We start from the raw sequence: 17,894 nt of genomic DNA on the forward strand, positions 1-17,894 counted from the left end.
CTGGATTGATGTTCTCTCAACCAATCCTAAATTTAGTCTAAAGCTGCTCAATCATTTTTATTTTTGAGTGAATACCCAATCCAGTCCCTGATAATTTTTTTGATAGACTACGAGGCCTCCGAACAAAAACAAAAAATCTTTTTTGGCTCTTGATATTTAATTTTGTGAGACTGGTTAATCCCTCTGTCAATGATCTCTTTTCAAAACATACTTATATGACACATTAATCATTAATATATCCTCTATTTAATTTTATAAGTAAAAATAATTTAAAAATTACTAATATTTTTTTTTACACAATAAATTTAGCTAATGTATTTGAAAAAGATAATAAAAAAATAAAACTAAAAACTAAACGACATTGACAATTATCATTAAAAGACAATGAGATTCTCAACAAAAAAGAATTTGTTAATCCTAGTTGGTTCTCAATAGATAAATCAACTGTTTAACATGCCATGTAGGTTTATTACATTAATACAGAAAAAAATATTAATAGAGAGACTAATCAATTTCACAGAAAAATATTCTTTTTGAGATAATTGTTAGAAGCCGTATATAATTTTTTTTTCTTTTTTTTTTTGGTCAGGGACTGATCCAGTTAGACCGAAGCCTAACTGAACCGGACCAACACAACCAAAAAGCACCCGACCCGGACGACCCATCCCCAACAGACCCATCCTCGTCGTGCCCATGACTGCCGTTTCTTCGGGTTGAAGATCTCCATCTTCAGCTCACTGGTCCCCGTCCTCGAGTGTTATCGTCCTCCTGTCCTCGCCGCTTCGACGCCATCTCATCCTCTTCTTTTCAGATGTCTTGTAACCTCCGCAGCCTGAAAGTCAATGAAAGTCTATTGTAAAGGAGAGAAAAAAAGCCACAGATCTTGACTGAAAAAAAAGAAGAGAAAAAACTCCTGAATAACGAAGTCGTTGGCAAAAAAAGAAGATGAAAGAGAGAGAGATAGAGGGAGCGGCGCGGCGGAGGAAGATCACCGGGAAATGGCGATACACCTGGCACCTGTGGGTGACGCTGCTGCTCCACATCGCCGCCATTGTTCTATTCACGAGAGGCTTTCTACTCACGAGAACAGAGCTTCCCCATTACAGCAACTCCTCTGACGTGTCCGAATCACAGTGCCTCTATTCTTCCTCTCACAACAACACCACCACTTCCTCTTGGACTAAACCCGCCGTTAACCGCCTCATCATCATCGTTCTCGATGCCCTCAGGTACTCTACGTATTATATAATATGTATACTAATACTTGTTTAGTTGACCTTCAATTGTGATCTATGTTGCTTACATATGAATACGATAATTGAATACGATTCATCACGATATGTAAATGCGACACTTAAATGAAGAAATGAGTTACAAATTTAACAAGTTTAATATAGTAATATTTGATGCAGATACGTGTAAGCGAGTAAAAGTGAACTATCTGAGCATCATACATTGTGATTAACGGTTGTCATGTTATAATTATTTGTCGCTCAGGTTTGATTTCGTTGCTCCTAGTACCTTCTTTCCAGGTATGTGCCTTACTCTTGAATCTTTAACAATTGTTGCACGTCATGATTTTTTTTTTCTTTGAATTTGTTAATCATTATTATTGTATGTTCGTTAATGTGTGATGTGATGGCAGAGTCGAAGCACTGGATGGATAAGTTGAAAGTTTTGAAGGAAGTGGTATCTAAAAGTCCAACTTCAGCTAAGATTTTCAAGGCCATTGCTGATCCTCCTACCACCAGTTTGCAGCGCTTAAAGGTTTGGTCGAATTTCAAACTGTTTTCTTTTCATTATATATCACTTAACTTCGTTAACAGTTACATTTTGTTGTATGAATCACAATTCTCTCACTTGGAATGTGTAGCTTTGAGCTGACAGCTTTCTCATATTGTATTATCTTATGTTATGATAGGGCTTGACGACTGGTGGGCTTCCTACTTTTGTAGATGTTGGTAATAGTTTCGGCGCCCCGGCCATTGTTGAAGATAACTTTTTAAATCAGGTTTATAAAACTTCGCATTTCAAATATTGATTTTTTATTTTTTCTTTTCAAGATTTTAGCAGGTTCTACTTTTAAATTCCAGATTTTGAATAGTCCTCCAAGGTAGTTTGATCTAAACTTTATCTATTAACTTAACAGTTGGTTCAAAGTGGGAAGAAAGTTGTTATGATGGGAGATGATACATGGACACAGTTGTTTCCACATCATTTTGAAAGATCGTACCCATACCCTTCTTTTAATGTCAAAGATCTTGATACAGTAAGCCTTATGAAGATTGATTTTCGAGTTACTTTCTGATGCAGTCAGTACCTATTAATTTGAGTAGTGGGGGATTCTCTCTTTTCTTTTGCTCCATTTTTCAATGACTATGACATACTATTGCATATTGTCTAGGTTGACAATGGATGCATTGAACACTTATTTCCATCCCTGTATGAAGATGATTGGGACGTCCTCATTTCACATTTTCTTGGAGTGGTATGCTTTATTGTATACTAGCTAATACTCCCACTATCCATATTCTCTGCCCTGTTATTCAGATTATTGTGAACCTTGTCTTGTATTGTTTCTGCCATGGTCAGGATCATGCTGGACATATATTTGGTGTTGACTCCACTCAAATGACAGAAAAGTTGGAGCAATACAATAGCATTTTAGAAGTAAGTTTTTGTACTTCCTGATTTTGACATATATTTGTGGTCCACCTGGCATAGTTCTCCGTTACTTCTCTTGTTTTTTGATTGTCCCTTGGTGTGTGACGGGGCTTTTGTGGCTTCTGTTTGCTGCTTTGATGATCCAATCATTTTTTCGTTATGCTTTTTTACTACATTCCTGGGCTTATGGAACCTCTTCATGTCAGTTGCATGGTGGTGAACTGGTCATTTAGTTATCCAATACACGCAGTTTAGTCTTTTATTAAATCCCGTGTTTAGTTAATGAATGAAGTTGCCTGATTTTGTTTTAGAAAGTTATTGAAGTGCTGGAGAAGGAGTCTGGACCTGGGAGATTACATGAGAATACTCTGCTGGTGGTAATGGGTGACCATGGACAAACTTTAAATGGTGATCATGGTGGTGGGGGTGCTGAAGAGGTATATTCATTACATGTGGTATCTGTTGATTTCTTTTTTTTTTTCTTTTTCGTGTGTGTGTGTGTTCGAACATTGATTAATTTATATACTTTTCAGAAATTTTACTAAGGATATTTGCAATGATGCCTTGCAGGTGGAAACTGCAATTTTTGCTATGAGTGTTAAGAAACCTCCTTCTTCTGTACCAGTTGAATATGACACCTCTTCTTGTCAACTAGATCTGGTATTTACTCCTGCTTTTACGCATACATAATCATGCTGGTTTCTCCACCTTTTCTGCATGATACTTGTAGAAAGCTAAAAATCGACAACATAAAATAATTTTGAAGATCTTGAATCAAAGACCATATCTAGTTTTGGATTATGAATTTACTATCACCCCCCCCCCCCCCCAAAGATTGGAAAAACTGTTTTACATTTCTGCACTTAGATCAATAATTCTTTTTCTGGGATGAATTTACTATCTTGCTTTCCATATCAGGATGGGAAGAATGTCTGCGTCAGCTCTATGCAACAGGTTAGGAAAGCTATCAATTGTAATGGCATTATGAAGGCCCTATATGCAACTTAATATATTAATGCCTTTATTTTCATATAATCTTTGCAGCTTGACTTCGCAGTAACAATGTCAGCATTGCTTGGCATACCTTTCCCTTATGGAAGGTGCAGTGTAAGCATCCTGTCTAATGCTACTATCTGCTTCTGCTGTTCATGTACTTTTTTAACCATATAAGTGAATAAGAAATTTTCATATTTCTGTCTCTTGTGACCCTAATCTTATTCTTGAATCATTTTCTCAATCTAGAAGCTTCTACTTGGAAACATAGTTTGGCATTTTCTTATGGCCTTTTTTGTATGACATTTTTATTAATGGAAATTTATAACTATATTAAGAATTTTTTTTTCCTTCTCTCTTCTCAGCATAGGTCAAGTCAATCCCGAACTATATGCTTTAGGAGCAGGTAGTTGGAACTTGGATGTGTCGCAACAGTTATCAGAATCAGATATCTGGATACAGAATTATGCTAATATACTGTGCATAAATTCTTGGCAGGTACATACCTTGAGTCTTTGGTTATAAATTACAGATTACCAATTCTGTTAATTTTCTGTTGTTAATGTACTTTTGGTTAAGAAATGGACTTGGTAGTGTGACCTCTAAAGTTTTGAAACTACCTCTCTTACCAACTGCTTGTGCTCTTATCTCTCCGAGATATTTGTTGTCTTCAAACTTCTGCCAAGTCTCTTATTTCTCCATCTCATTCAAGAAACTACTGTTATGGAAACCCATGGTTATATTTAGGAAAAGGATTTCCTGATGGGATTTGATAGTTGGTGCTACAATCCTGCTCAAATGTGCAGACTGATCTATGTTTTTTTCTTGAAAGAAATAAAAAACCCCAAAAAATTTACTTTCATGTATTTCCTACTTAAAATGAATTTAGTTTCTCATAGCTACATTCATGTTTTATGCTTCCAAAGTGACTTGAATTTGTTTAAGCAGCACAATCTTGGGCATTACTACTAATTTCTTCAATGTTAAATTATTGTAATTCCATAGATTATATAAGCTACTGAGAGATAGTTGTTTCAATGATGAATTCCCCATATTCAGGTGAAGAGATATATAGATGCTTACTCAGCTTCTTCAGCTGTTGGCTTTTCCAGTGATGACTTATCCCGAGTAGCAAGTGTTTATGCTCAGGCAGAGAATCATTGGTTGCGTTCAACCAAAAAGCTGCAGCTTGATAAAAAGGACATTGATGCGTTAGTGCCTGCACTTAAGAAGCAAATTGAGTCATACTTCAATTTTCTAAGAACAGTTGCTGAGTTAGCTCGGTCAAAATGGACCGAGTTTGATTTACGTATGATGGGAGCTGGTATTGCAATAATGTCAATATCACTTATGTTTCAAGTTCTTGCCATCTTGAGGGCGAACAGTCAAGATGGTGCAACACTTGCATCATCTGGATATGCTTGGTTTTTCTCTGCCTCAGCTTCTGCATTCTTTTTACTGGGAATGCGCGCAGTCAGTTTCCTTTCAAACAGTTTCATTTGTAAGTGTGGAATTTTATCAAATGAATTTAATCCTCCAGGATTGTCATAATTCATATCTATTTATTTTGTTCACTTGAAGTTGTCAAATACAATAAGTTTTCCAGGATGTTTATATTTCGTAGTTTAATTTTTCACTTCAACTTTGTTTTCAGTGGAGGAAGGTAAAGTGGCAAATTTTCTTTTGAGCACATCTGGTATCGTTGCATTACGCAAATCTGTTGTCAAGGGGAAACTGCTAAAAGAAGTATGTATTTTATCTGTCTCCTTCATTTAAAACTAAATTATATCTGAACATGAACATGCTATATATATATATATATATATATATATATACACACCCCAAGTTTCTGATTAACTCTTGAATTCTTGAACCCATATGTATTTCTTGCAGAGTGTTGGTTTCCTTCTCTTGAGCACCTTTTGCCGATTTGGAATAGAAATTGGGCTGTCCAAGCAGGCTTCTACTTCTGCTTTCATGAAAGAGTACACTTCATGGATTCTCAATATTGCCTCTGGTTTAGCTGTATGGAACCATGCAGCTGAAGTTGTACCAATTCTAGTGCTGATTATTTTAGCATTCTGGCTATACAAGGCCACCAGTGACATCTTCTTTGGTTGGCCGAGGAAGATTGTTGTTGTGTGTACTATCTTGAGTTATATGCTGATCATAGTGCATTGGATCACTGAAAATAATAGATATATATTAGCATTTATGCCTGAAAGCATTGGAAGAATTTATATTCCAAGAATCGTATATGCTATTCTTCTGGGACAACTGTTATTATTAGTATTTGCTCAACTATTCAAGGGTAACTCTTCAGATTGCAAGACAAATTTGGTTGTAAAAACGACAGCAATGCTATCTGCATGGAGTTCAACTGTCATTCTTCTTTCTGGAAAACAAGGTCCTATGGTTGCTTTTGCATCCATAGTTGGAGGTGCTTTTTCCTTTTATGCCATATGTTTTATCAAGTTGCTAATCTTGCTGTATAATAATTTTAGTACATTTCTGCCGTTGCTTTTTCCTTTTATTTATGCTGCTAATATTTGTAATTTAGCAATTGTATTGTCATCTATGAGCGATTTTATGAGTAAACAAATCAGCATGATCATTTGTGAAGAAATGCCTGTGACTTTCCCTTCCAGGTTATTGCATTATGAGGTTGTGCGATATAGAGGATGATGCAAAGAATGGACCTCAGAGACGTCTTTCAATTGGTCCTTTTCCTGTGATGCAATGGAACCTCTTTGCCACATGTCTCTTTTTCTGCAGTGGTCACTGGTATAATGCAACTTCAGTTGTTTCTGATTTGGAGTTATATATATATTTTTCTTCTCTTAAGGTTTTCTGTAACTATACTTCATTTGCCTTGAATCCATTTCAGGTGTGCTTTTGATGGTCTCCACTATGGTGCTGCATTTATAGGGTAAATAATAAGTCAAATTTCTGTTTTACTTTTTGAGGAGTATATATATTCTTAGATACTAGTGAAGTCAGATCTTGGAACTATCATGTCGGATTTTTAAAGGGCTTTCAAATCTTTCTGCTGTTATATATATATATATATATCTATATATATATATTACTCACATGCAAATGAATAATATAGCTCTAATGGATTTTCAGGTTTGAAGAATTTATGCTTGTCCCCCAAGCAATCATTCTTACACTTGACACCTATGGCTTTTCTATCATCCTTCCAGTATTTGGACTTCCGTTTCTTGTAGCAATGAAGTATAAGGCTGATCTAGGGAAACATGTTCTTTTCACACAGTTATCTCAGGTGAGTTCCCATACCTGAGAGTAGATCCATTAGTTGATCATTCAAAGCACCACATATTCAACCGTTGATCATTCTTGTTTATATATATAGATGTATACAACATATGGGCTCATAACAGCAATTATGACGACATTTACCATATATTGTGTCACAATGCATAGGCGGCACCTGATGGTAAATGCACTTCTTGAGTCGAATATCTTTCATTTATCATTTCTGCATATTTTGTAGCTAGCACAATATATTCGGTGCTAAATTTTTATTTATTTTTGTTTGTTTTCAGGTTTGGGGTTTGTTTGCCCCAAAGTTTGTTTTCGATGTGTTTGGTCTTCTCCTTACAGATGTCTTGATTTGTTTGGCCTCACTTTACTATTTTGATCAAGGAAAGGATGGCCACAATCACAATTGAGATTATCAGGTTGTTGTATAAAACACTCTGATCAGTTTATAATTTTTTAATATTTTTTTGTTAGATGCTTTTAAGTTCCCATAGGCTGTCTTTTTTCTCTGTTTTTGGGTGATCTGAGTTGCGGTTAATTTCGTTTTTTCTTCCTTCTTTTTCCCCCTTCTTCATATTCTTTCCTTGGTGAACTTAGTAAAAGCATATTTTTGTGGGTAAGGTACGGGCTTGAATCTGTAGTTTCCTGATGATGCAGAGAATTTTGATGTTAACTATTATTATAACATAATCTAGTTATGAATTAAGTGGTTCTTTCACTCTTAATGTGACGTCACTTACTCATTTTTACACTTAAAATTGTTTCAGAAAAATCCCCCCCCCCCCCCCCCCCAATGTTTTTTGCCCCCTGTTCTGGCATAGACACGTTAAAGAGGTATATCTAAAACAAAGTTTATGAAATATGTTTTTTTGTGAAATATTTACATATTTCTATTTTATTGCTAGAATAATCTTTTCTCCTTTTTAAAAGCAGACTTCCAATATAATAAAGAGTCTCTTAATGAGTTAGTTCAAGGTTGCCTACACGATGAGACAAACCTTCATCCATGTAATACTTTGTTGTTATGTTTACATGCCGTGATGCGTTGTCTGTGGAACTTGTTGCATTAATTTGCAAGTGATTAATGTTTGAAGGGTACATCCGTACATAGAATGAACAATTTAAAATGGAATTTACTAAATGAAAAGTATCAGCAACATATTAGCAAAACCATTTAATCAAATAAACGAAATCCCTAATTCATTCATTTGAAAGGGCAGAACAAACGGAGGGGGGGGGGGGGGATTGAATAAGTCCTGATTAATTAGCAGACTGTATAATGCCAATTGCTCAAGGACTAAACTTGCATCAAGTTATTATGTCCATTTCGACAAATTCTCAAATTAAAAGATGATGCAACCTGCCGAAAAAGAAAAACAAATTCCATGAAACTGTTAACTCTCTAAAAAATTATGATCACACTTCAGCATCCCGCTTAAAGATTAGACGACATACGGATGAAAGAAACTTATCTAAGTTTTATCTGTTCTGAAATTAGCAAACGACGGCAACTTAATTAACTGGTAATAGAAATTTACAAATTACAATGTGATACTGACAGACCAACTTTGGATATTCCTCCACATTGTTTTGGCATGCAGGCTATGCCGCTATGGCCTCATTTTTTACAAGGCACAACAATAAATAGTATTCAATATTTCATCATTTATTAGTCACTGTTGTCCTTGTGAGTTGTCATCCTGCATGCAAGGAACTCACTACTGGAGTGATTGTTATAAAAGCAATCACTTCAGTGGAGGAATTAACATCATCAAGAAGCCCCTCCTTTACATTTCTCTACTGCTTTCTAGCTCGGGCCTTGCTTAGCCATGGTAAATACTGCACATCATGTTCCACACTTCATTGTTTAACTTTCTTTTGGTCTGATTGAACCACTGATATTTCGATTCTGTTATCATAAATCTAATCAAATTGCAGTTGGGCGAAGCATTTGATTTTAATTAGTCATAAAAGAGTTCATTATTTCATTTTGTTGCTTGGCTAATTCTAATAATTGAGAAATCATCTTGCACAAAAATAGTCAAAGTATCTATTTAACATGTTATCTTAGGTGCATGCAAAATAATGGTTTAAAAATAATGACTCTGAACGGCTATAGTGTTTAAATACCATATTCTTTTCTCTTAACAAACAATTTGCTGAAATGGCTTTGTATCAAAATGCACATATACAGGATTCAAAAGATGAGTCTAGCTTGAAAGATGCTGAGTACCAAGTTGCGAAGATTCGAAGAAAAGGAGGATATAGAGCAGCTTCTTTCGTCTTTGGTAGGTAAACTATGTCCTATAAGAAAAATTGTTATGCCAAACTGGCAATTTCCTTATTAGTATGTTAAGACTAATTAATGAGTCCAATTTGTTGTTCTTATTACTGCAGTAATGATGTTGCTAGATAACGTAGGGTTTGTGGCAAACATGGTTAGTTTGGTTTTGTATTTTGGGTCAGTCATGTATTTCAACATCCCTGGCTCTGCAGCAACCACAACAAACTTGTTGGGCACTGCTTTCTTGATCCCCATCCTTGGAGGATTCATCTCTGATACCTTTCTTAATCGCCTCAACACTTGCATCCTCTTTGGCTTTATTGAGTTGTTGGTAAAGTACTTACAAACTCGAGCTATTTAAATTAAATAATTTACCCCGCGACCTCTTAGGTGAGTATGGGGAGACTATGCCATTTGAGCTATAACTCATTGGCTACTTTATTGTTATTTATGTCCTCTAATGTAGGTGCTTTTGAATTATATTGTAGGGATACGTTCTACTTGTGATTCAATCCCATGACACAAAACTTCAGCCATCATCACCATGTGGGGAAAAGGGTTGTGTACATGGCAGAAAAGCTGTGCTCTTCTACGCTTCAATATACTTGTTTGCAGTTGGTGCTGGTGGAATAAGAGGGTGTGTACCTGCCCTCGGAGCTGATCAATTTGATAACAATGATCCAAAAGAACGCAAGAAACTAGCAAGCTTCTTCAATTGGTTCTTGTTCTTCATCACAATAGGTGCTAGCATTGGAGTCACGGCTGTGGTTTATGTGAGCACTGAAATTGACTGGTACAAAGGTTTCATCATATCATTGGCGTGTTCTGCCGGAGGCCTTTTCGTCATTGCCGTGGGAAAGGCTTTCTATCGTACCCGAGTGTCCGGAGATAGCCCATTGTTGAGTGTTCTACAGGTTCTGATCTTCATTTCCCTCCCTTTATTTTCCATTCAATTGTTTCTTGCTAAGCAAGTTATTCAATACTGATACTTGTTAATTCAAGATCAATGTTCTTGCAGGTTCTGTTCATCACAGTAAAGAATTTAGGGACTAAACTACCTCAAAATTCTGATCAATTGCATGAAATACAAAGTGATGAGTCCAATTTGATGAAAAAACTGATCCCTCATACTGATCAATTCAGGTTAGTATTTACAATAATGTTTCAACTACTCTTTGTTAAAAGCATGAAACTACTATAATCCATAATTTGATTTTCTACACTATGATAGGATTCTAGACAAAGCAGCGGTTCTACGAGAAGGCAAAGAACCAAAGAAATGGGAAGTTTGCACTGTGACACAAGTGGAAGAAACAAAGATCCTCATAAGAATGATGCCCATTCTTTTTAGTACCATAATCATGAACACATGTTTGGCACAACTTCAAACCTTCTCAATTCAACAAGGAGTTAGAATGAATCCACACATCGGCCGAGACACCATCCCGCCTGCTTCAATCCCAGTAATCCCTCTAGTATTCATGACTGCCTTAATTCCGGTTTATGAATTCGCTTTTGTGCCTCTTGTTCGCAAGATAACAGGCCACCCCAACGGCATTACAGAACTGCAACGCGTTGGGGTCGGCCTTGTCCTATCTGCGATCTCAATGGCCATAGCTGGCATCATAGAGGTTAAAAGAAAGGATGAGTTCAAAAACCACAACCATGTTATAAGCCTCTTCTGGCTCTCCTTCCATTATGCAATTTTCGGCATAGCCGATATGTTCACATTGGTAGGATTGTTGGAGTTTTTCTACAGGGAAGCACCCGAAGGAATGCGCTCGCTCTCTACTTCATTCTCGTTTCTTTCGCTGTCCATTGGTTACTTCTTGAGCACGGTATTTGTAGAAATCATAAACTCGGTTACAAGGAGGGTCACAAAGAGCAAGATAGGGTGGTTAGAAGGGGATGACTTTAACCAAATCCATGTTGAATTGTTCTATTGGTTCTTAGCCGTATTAAGCATGATTAACTTTGGCGTTTACCTTTTATGTGCAAAATGGTACAAGTACCAAAATGCTGTTCCATTTGAAAGTGAATTGGTGTCTAGGAATGATGCAGATCTTAGAAATGATGAAATAGAGGACACTGCAAAATGAGGAACAAAGAAGAGAAAGCTCTTAGTTGTAAGATTTTCTACTAAGAACATTCACAACCATTTGTTTAGTTTTGTAACGCTACGTAACCATATAAACATAGATGAAAATTTCGATGCAATTATCTTCATGTAAAAAATGATATGGGAGAACTGATCATCTTACATAAAAACAACTGCATATGAGTAGTCACGATAAAAAATAATAAATATAAAAGATTATAAATATTTTTAGAATATATATTAAATGTATCTCAAGAATATGTAAAACTTTTTTTTTTATTGTTCTTGAAGAATATGTAGAACTTAATTCCTAGTGGTGGCCACCTCCATTAATTATTGTCCTTTGTCAATGATGATTAACACATGGTCCATTTATTTATTTATGTATTTTTTGGAAAGGAAATTGTAATCAATAATTATGTAGCTTGTAATAGAGATACTGATTATTCATGCATTGAGGTTCTGGTCCCATATTGATTTGAGAGAACGATCGAGTGAGAGATCTCATGCCACTATTCAATTAAAACCATTGAGCATGGGGAGATCTAGTAAAGGATGATATAATTATAATGTATTCTTGAGGGACCTAGTACCAATTCCACCATTCATGGTGATGTCTCATTTTATATTCCACTTGATATTTTGATATTTTATAAAAAAAATGGTAGGGAAAGTAAAAGTTTGTATAGAACAAAATATTACTTTTCTTTTTATCCTATAATGATCCAGATGGTTTTAGAGGTTATAAATTATTTGAAGAATGTTATATATACCACCTTCCCATACATATCTTTTGTATGCTTATTTTTTATATTAAAAAATCGATAAAAAAAAAAGTTGGGGGGGGGGGGGAGGATAAAAAATTATTTTTATACCACAAAAAATATATAAAAAACTATACACCAAAGAAGTACAACAATCATTTCTCAAATTATTTTCACCAAATAAAAGTAATAGATGGAAATTGGAAGCGTTGACATGATGAAAAGAATTTAAGTTAACTGCACCTTGCAAGGTCACTATCACATGTGTTTCGGCTATTTATTTTCTTTTGGGTTGAGTGACGGTAGATATATTTATGAGATAAAAGAAAAACGTTTAACTAATACATGCCTTTTAAAATTATTAATTAAAAAGTATTTACAAAAATATAAAAGTTTAAAATTTTAATGTATTTATTATATATTTGTTAAATATATTAGTTGAAGCATTTTCTGATGCTTTAAAAAAATGAAGAAGCATTTTCTGATGCTTTAAAAAAATGAAGAAAATCAGAGATTCTCTTGTTCATTATGTGTGGATTCTGTTTGTTTAGAGATTCTCTTGTTCATTACGTGTGGATTGGTCAAATGGTTAGTTTATTAGTCTGTTGTTGAAAGTTACACCAATAGAGTCCTGTAATATTCAAATGACATAATCTCTCTATATTTACCTAAGAAGTCGCGGGTTCAAGTCTCCTTATCTTTAGTTAAAAAAAATAAAGTCCTGTAATATGGTAATTATTTATATAAAAATATTTTTATATAAAAAAATTATCTTAATATATTATTAATATAAAATAATTTTATATATATTTAATTATATAATACATTTTATGTTATTAATATGTTAAAATTAAATTCATGAAAACAATAACTAAAATATTAATATTATTATATTAAATAATTTAATCAAATATATGCTATCAAATAAATTTTAAGTATTATTTTGAGAGGAAGTAATGAGGTTGTAACATTGGTGGAAGAGGACAAAGATGATGGAGAGAGGAAGTAGGTGGGACACAGTTTTTGAGGATTCTTCCAACAAACATTGCTGGTTATGATTTATGAAAGTGTGTTACAGCTTTTCCATTTCCCATGTTTAATGTCGGTGCCACTTTTTACCCTACATTCCTCCTCCTTGTTATTGCCAAAACAAAAAGAAAAAACCAATGCTTGTAACTTGTAAGTTGTAACACTTCTACATCACCACTGTCATTCTATTTTTTGTTATTTATTTATTTATTTATTTTAATTCTTTTATTGAGTCATTCCTTCATTTGCACTATTATTTCTTCTCACTTCTATGCAAACACACATTCTAGTGATGTTTCAAGTTTGCTTCTGAATCTGTTTCTTCATCATCATTTGATTTCTGTCTCAACTTTTAAGCCCTGTTTCTGTTCCGTTACAATGCTATAAATGCTGCATTCAATGACCATTTATGACCAAGTAGAAGAAAACTTTCTTCTTTGTTTCTTTTAGCCTTTTTTTTGTAAAGGGAACCTTTTTACCAACTTCCATAGCCTTGGAAAGTCTTAGTCTTTTTTCTTCTCAACAGGAATATACTTTTCCTGTACTTGCTTCTCCAATTTATTAGAGATTCTGGGGAAGTGCCACTTTTGGTTGTCACTGTCTTACTCAAACTACATTTGGTAATGTTGAAAAGAGGCAACAGTTTTGGAGCCATGAGGATGCTATGCTGGGGGTTTGGGTTTATAGGGTTCATGTTTGTGAAATTGGTACAAGGATTTGAGAATGGTAATGTCACAGATATGCTGTATTTCAATAATAACAGACCTTTGATGGTTGGTCTTACTCTTATTTATGGTGCTGCCGCCAAAGGAGCTGGTATTGCTTGCTCTCTTTCTCTCTCCATTCATTCATTCTCTTTTGGAAATGTAATTAATTTGATTTTGAGTAATGTGTACTCTATCTGCTCCATAGACTCTGAAATTTATGATTTTTTTAATGATTATTTTATCCATTTCTCAATCAAATAAAAGGGGTTATGATTTATGAATAGTTTGTGTTGTTCTTGATATGGTAGCTGTTTTCAAGTCTCACTAGTATCTGCACCAAATTATGTTTCCTGAGTTTGCTTGAGATCTGGAGAGATATGATATTGCAATCCGACATTTTCAAGATTCCAGAACATTCTATTCCTATGAAAGTTGCCAGATACTTGCTCACTAGCCATGAATTGTGTTACTTTGTGCAGTATGTCTTGATGGATCTTTACCAGGTTACCACTTCCACCGCGGATATGGCGCCGGATCAAACAGTTGGCTCATACAATTGGAGGTGTGTGAGACACTATCATCCTTGTTAGTTAGCTATAATGGATGTGCTAACTGCTAAGGTCTTTATATAAGGACCAACTCATGTCTTTTAGATTCTTTTGTATGGTTTTGGATTGTACCATGATAACAATCAATTTAGTTTTTTGTGTTTTATTGTTGGCAAAAATGTAAAAGAAATTGGGGTATGAGAGGTTTCACTGCTGCAAATCTTGGTTCATTTCAATTTTGGTACATGGAAGATCAAATATGTAGGGAAATTAAAAGGGTTAAGATATTTCCATATAGCCTTAGGCTTTGAATTTGGAACATTTTTCTCTTTTTTGTCCCTATTAACTCCGGCAAACTTTTCGGTGACAGGGAGGAGGCTGGTGTGGAAATGTCAGAAATTGCATTTATAGTAAGAAGACGCGGCATGGTTCGTCGGCGTTTATGGAAAAACAGATACCATTTGTTGGGATATTAAGCAACAAAGCTTGGGAAAACCCAGGTTTTAACCCCCTCAGACTCAGCAGCATCACTATTCTTTTTCCCCATAAAAAAAATTAACTTTGTTAACTGTTATTCATTGAGATGATTATTTATGCAGATTTCTACAATTGGAATAGAATAAAAATTCGTTATTGTGATGGTGCATCGTTTACTGGAGACAGTCAAAATGAGGTAAGAGGGAATGCAAGATCTTTTCAACATTAATTTTCTATAGATTTTAATTATTCCTTTTCTATCAATCTGTTTGATGTTAACTTAGAGTTTTAGACTTCAACAAAAGTAACACTGTTTCATTCTATTGTTTATCCTTAATGTGGATTGGGTAGGCTGAATTTAGTTGAATTAATACTTAACTAATCATTGTTTTCACAGCGAGCAGGGTTGTTTTTCAGAGGGCAACGCATCTGGCTCGCTGCTATGGAAGATCTAATGTCGAAAGGAATGCGCTATGCTAAGCAGGTTCACTTTTGATAATTTTATGGTGGAAAGAGTAACCAACTCGGAGGCTCCATGAACTCAGTTTGATAATGACAATGTTTTCTTCTTTTTTTTCTCTTTTAGGCTCTTCTATCTGGATGTTCTGCAGGAGGTTTGGCAACTATTCTACATTGTGATGAATTCAAGGAAATGTTTCCAAGAACCACAAGAGTAAAGTGCTTAAGTGATGCTGGATTGTTCCTTGACGCGTAAACATCATCCAATGAACTTCAAATTCTAGTCTATTATTCAGTGGATCTGCTCATAGATCTTAGTTCCGATCAGTGCATACACTCTTAGTAACAAAATGATTATCTGGAATTGCATTATTGCAGTGTTGATGTATCCGGCCATCGCAGTTTGAGGAATTTGTTTGGAGGTGTGGTTGCCTTACAGGTATTTTTCTCATGAGAAACTTTTTTCTGTTTCTATTTCAAGAATTGATGACATAGTAAAACATGAATAAGCTGAAATGATTTATAGTTGTTTCTTCACATCACAGGGAGCACAAAGAAACCTTCCAAGGACTTGTACCAGTCGCCTCAATCCAATTTTGGTAACTACTATTCCCTTTTTGTGAATTTTTTGTCATATTGCTCTTAACTTAAAATGTAGAGCCATCTCATTTTTGTTTCCCTCCTTTTGAAATTCTATTCAGTGCTTTTTCCCTCAGCACTCAATTGCCAGTGTTAAGGCACCACTGTTTCTTCTCAATGCAGCTTATGATACTTGGCAGGTGAATTCTTACCACCATTTCCCTTATAATTAATTTATTGTTTCAGTTCAGCATGAAGTCAATTTCAATGAATTCTGTTATTTTCAAAAGCATCAAGAGAGTCAGCACATGATTGAGTTTAAAAGATGCTTCTATTAATTCAGTAATCTTCATGTTAAGTCTTTCCAATAATGAAAAAGATGTGCTTATTGTGCATGTGGTTAAAAACCATTGTTGTGTGTGTGACTTGGATCAAATTACCTCTTTAAGACACTGATATATGCAATCACTTCCATGTTTATCAGATTCAAGCAAGTCTAGCTCCACCATCTGCTGACTATCACTGGAATTGGTATGATTGCAGAAAAAATTACGCGCGTTGCAGCGCGCCTCAAATGCAATATCTGCAAGGTGATTAAATATGAAGTTTGAGGACTAGTTCCCTTCCCTTTCCTTGCATGCACTTATTTACTATTCAGTGGTTGACATGTTCTCAATATGTCCTATTATTTACTATTAGTAATGTTAGCATCAACCTTGAATGAAGCAGGTTTTCGGAATCAGATGCTAAGAGCTGTAAGAAGATTCTCGAAGTTGCGTAAAAACGGGTTATTCATAAATTCTTGTTTTGCTCATTGCCAGTCCGAAAGACAGGATACATGGTTTGCTCGCGACTCTCCCCATATTGGAAATCGAGTATGTTTAGCTGAATTCATCATAAACAACTCCATTATCTTGCTTTTCTCAATATGCTAGGATGCTTTCTCTAGCTTACTACATGAAACATTAACTATTCAAAGGAGAACATAAGATTAAGAAGGAAATGTTACATCTTTGATCTTTCAATTTCCATCAAGGCACGTTTCATAGTATAAGTATCTATTTATCTGTTATACTAAAACCATATAGTATAGTATAATGTCTAAAAATTTCGCATCTTCGTATTTGTGTCGTATCTTGTTCCACATAATGCTTCTAATGGTTGTCTAAAAACACATGCAGGGGATAGCACAGTCTGTTGGAAACTGGTATTTCGATCGAGTTCAAGTTCAGGCCATTGGTTGTCCTTACCCTTGTGACAAAACCTGCCATAATTTGGTTTTCAATTGATAGATTCATTGCCAAGGATATCATTCTTTCAATAATATTCTTGTGCTGTGCAAATTTTTCCTAAGTGCCAAGAAATGAAGAAAAGATAGCTCTATATATAGAAAAAAATAAGCTTATTGCTTTGAAAATTACATTATTCATTCATGTAAACCATTGACGGTTTTATTCAATTTTCATTGAGGTTCCTGTCTGTGGAACTTCCACCATAGCAGACTTGTGTTCAAGTTGAGAAGATTTTGCCTTCACCCTCATCCCTAATGCTCTTCTATGCATTCATTTATATGAGCATAATTGATGAAACAGCATTTCATCTTTCTTTATCTTAGGATATAGATCATTGATGTTTGTGAGGTGGCTATCTATGCTTTGTGAAAATTTGTGGCATTCTTGAGTGGATTTTAGAGTAGTCCAATCTTTTGAAAAATTTATCTTGGGATGAAAAAGTTAACTAACACAATTATTTGAGGGTATTTTTATTGAAGTATGTTTTTTGGTAAATTATATGATAAAGATGTAAATTTACAGATCTTTCTTTTTATGGGATGAAAGAGAGATTGAAAAAGTTAGGATCTATATTTTGAACATTAATAAAATAATAAAAAATAACTATAAAAGGAATTTATACTCTTTTTATACAATTTCAATCTGTATAATAGAGTATCCCATATTTTTTTTGTCATAGTTGAGCATTTTTTGCACGTTTTTAAATTATTTAAGA

At 34.7% G+C, this 17,894-nt stretch overlaps 3 protein-coding genes across 7 annotated transcripts; all 3 read left to right on the plus strand.

The window, feature by feature from the left end:
* Positions 1-399: 399 nt before the first annotated feature.
* On the plus strand, positions 400-8,659 carry LOC112707107 (GPI ethanolamine phosphate transferase 3). 3 transcript variants are annotated; one of them, XM_025758701.3, is made up of 21 exons: positions 400-1,229; positions 1,498-1,532; positions 1,646-1,767; positions 1,922-2,011; positions 2,150-2,269; positions 2,405-2,488; positions 2,593-2,670; positions 2,976-3,101; positions 3,235-3,324; positions 3,583-3,618; positions 3,709-3,764; positions 4,023-4,155; positions 4,717-5,158; positions 5,312-5,403; positions 5,551-6,097; positions 6,306-6,441; positions 6,545-6,586; positions 6,787-6,943; positions 7,034-7,117; positions 7,227-7,361; positions 8,544-8,659. In XM_025758701.3, exons 1-20 carry the CDS (start codon positions 946-948, stop codon positions 7,350-7,352), a joined length of 2,880 nt encoding a protein of 959 aa, XP_025614486.1. In that variant the 5' UTR covers positions 400-945; the 3' UTR covers positions 7,353-7,361; positions 8,544-8,659. The 3 variants fall into 3 exon arrangements, with proteins under 3 accessions (XP_025614486.1, XP_025614479.1, XP_072058095.1); XM_025758694.3 differs by lacking the exon at positions 8,544-8,659 and having other exon boundaries at positions 7,227-7,660; XM_072201994.1 differs by lacking the exon at positions 8,544-8,659 and having other exon boundaries at positions 726-1,229; positions 1,413-1,532; positions 7,227-7,660.
* Positions 8,637-11,443, plus strand: LOC112707124 (protein NRT1/ PTR FAMILY 4.5). 2 transcript variants are annotated; one of them, XM_025758714.3, is made up of 6 exons: positions 8,637-8,774; positions 9,137-9,230; positions 9,340-9,557; positions 9,715-10,140; positions 10,245-10,369; positions 10,458-11,443. In XM_025758714.3, exons 1-6 carry the CDS (start codon positions 8,772-8,774, stop codon positions 11,323-11,325), a joined length of 1,734 nt encoding a protein of 577 aa, XP_025614499.1. In that variant the 5' UTR covers positions 8,637-8,771; the 3' UTR covers positions 11,326-11,443. The 2 variants fall into 2 exon arrangements, with proteins under 2 accessions (XP_025614499.1, XP_025614515.1); XM_025758730.3 differs by having other exon boundaries at positions 9,439-9,557.
* A 1,719-nt stretch (positions 11,444-13,162) lies between these two features.
* Positions 13,163-17,421, plus strand: LOC112707141 (pectin acetylesterase 10). 2 transcript variants are annotated; one of them, XM_025758753.3, is made up of 12 exons: positions 13,163-13,267; positions 14,304-14,386; positions 14,743-14,872; positions 14,972-15,045; positions 15,247-15,333; positions 15,436-15,560; positions 15,687-15,747; positions 15,854-15,907; positions 16,010-16,087; positions 16,372-16,477; positions 16,617-16,762; positions 17,069-17,421. In XM_025758753.3, the coding sequence occupies exons 1-12, from the start codon at positions 13,255-13,257 to the stop codon at positions 17,174-17,176; spliced, it is 1,065 nt and encodes a 354-aa protein (XP_025614538.1). In that variant the 5' UTR covers positions 13,163-13,254; the 3' UTR covers positions 17,177-17,421. The 2 variants fall into 2 exon arrangements, with proteins under 2 accessions (XP_025614538.1, XP_025614528.1); XM_025758743.3 differs by having other exon boundaries at positions 13,235-13,933.
* The last annotated feature ends 473 nt before the right edge of the window (positions 17,422-17,894 follow it).

Source organism: Arachis hypogaea, chromosome 1 (assembly GCF_003086295.3).
Source record: "Arachis hypogaea cultivar Tifrunner chromosome 1, arahy.Tifrunner.gnm2.J5K5, whole genome shotgun sequence".
Classification (NCBI taxonomy): Eukaryota; Viridiplantae; Streptophyta; class Magnoliopsida; order Fabales; family Fabaceae; genus Arachis; species Arachis hypogaea.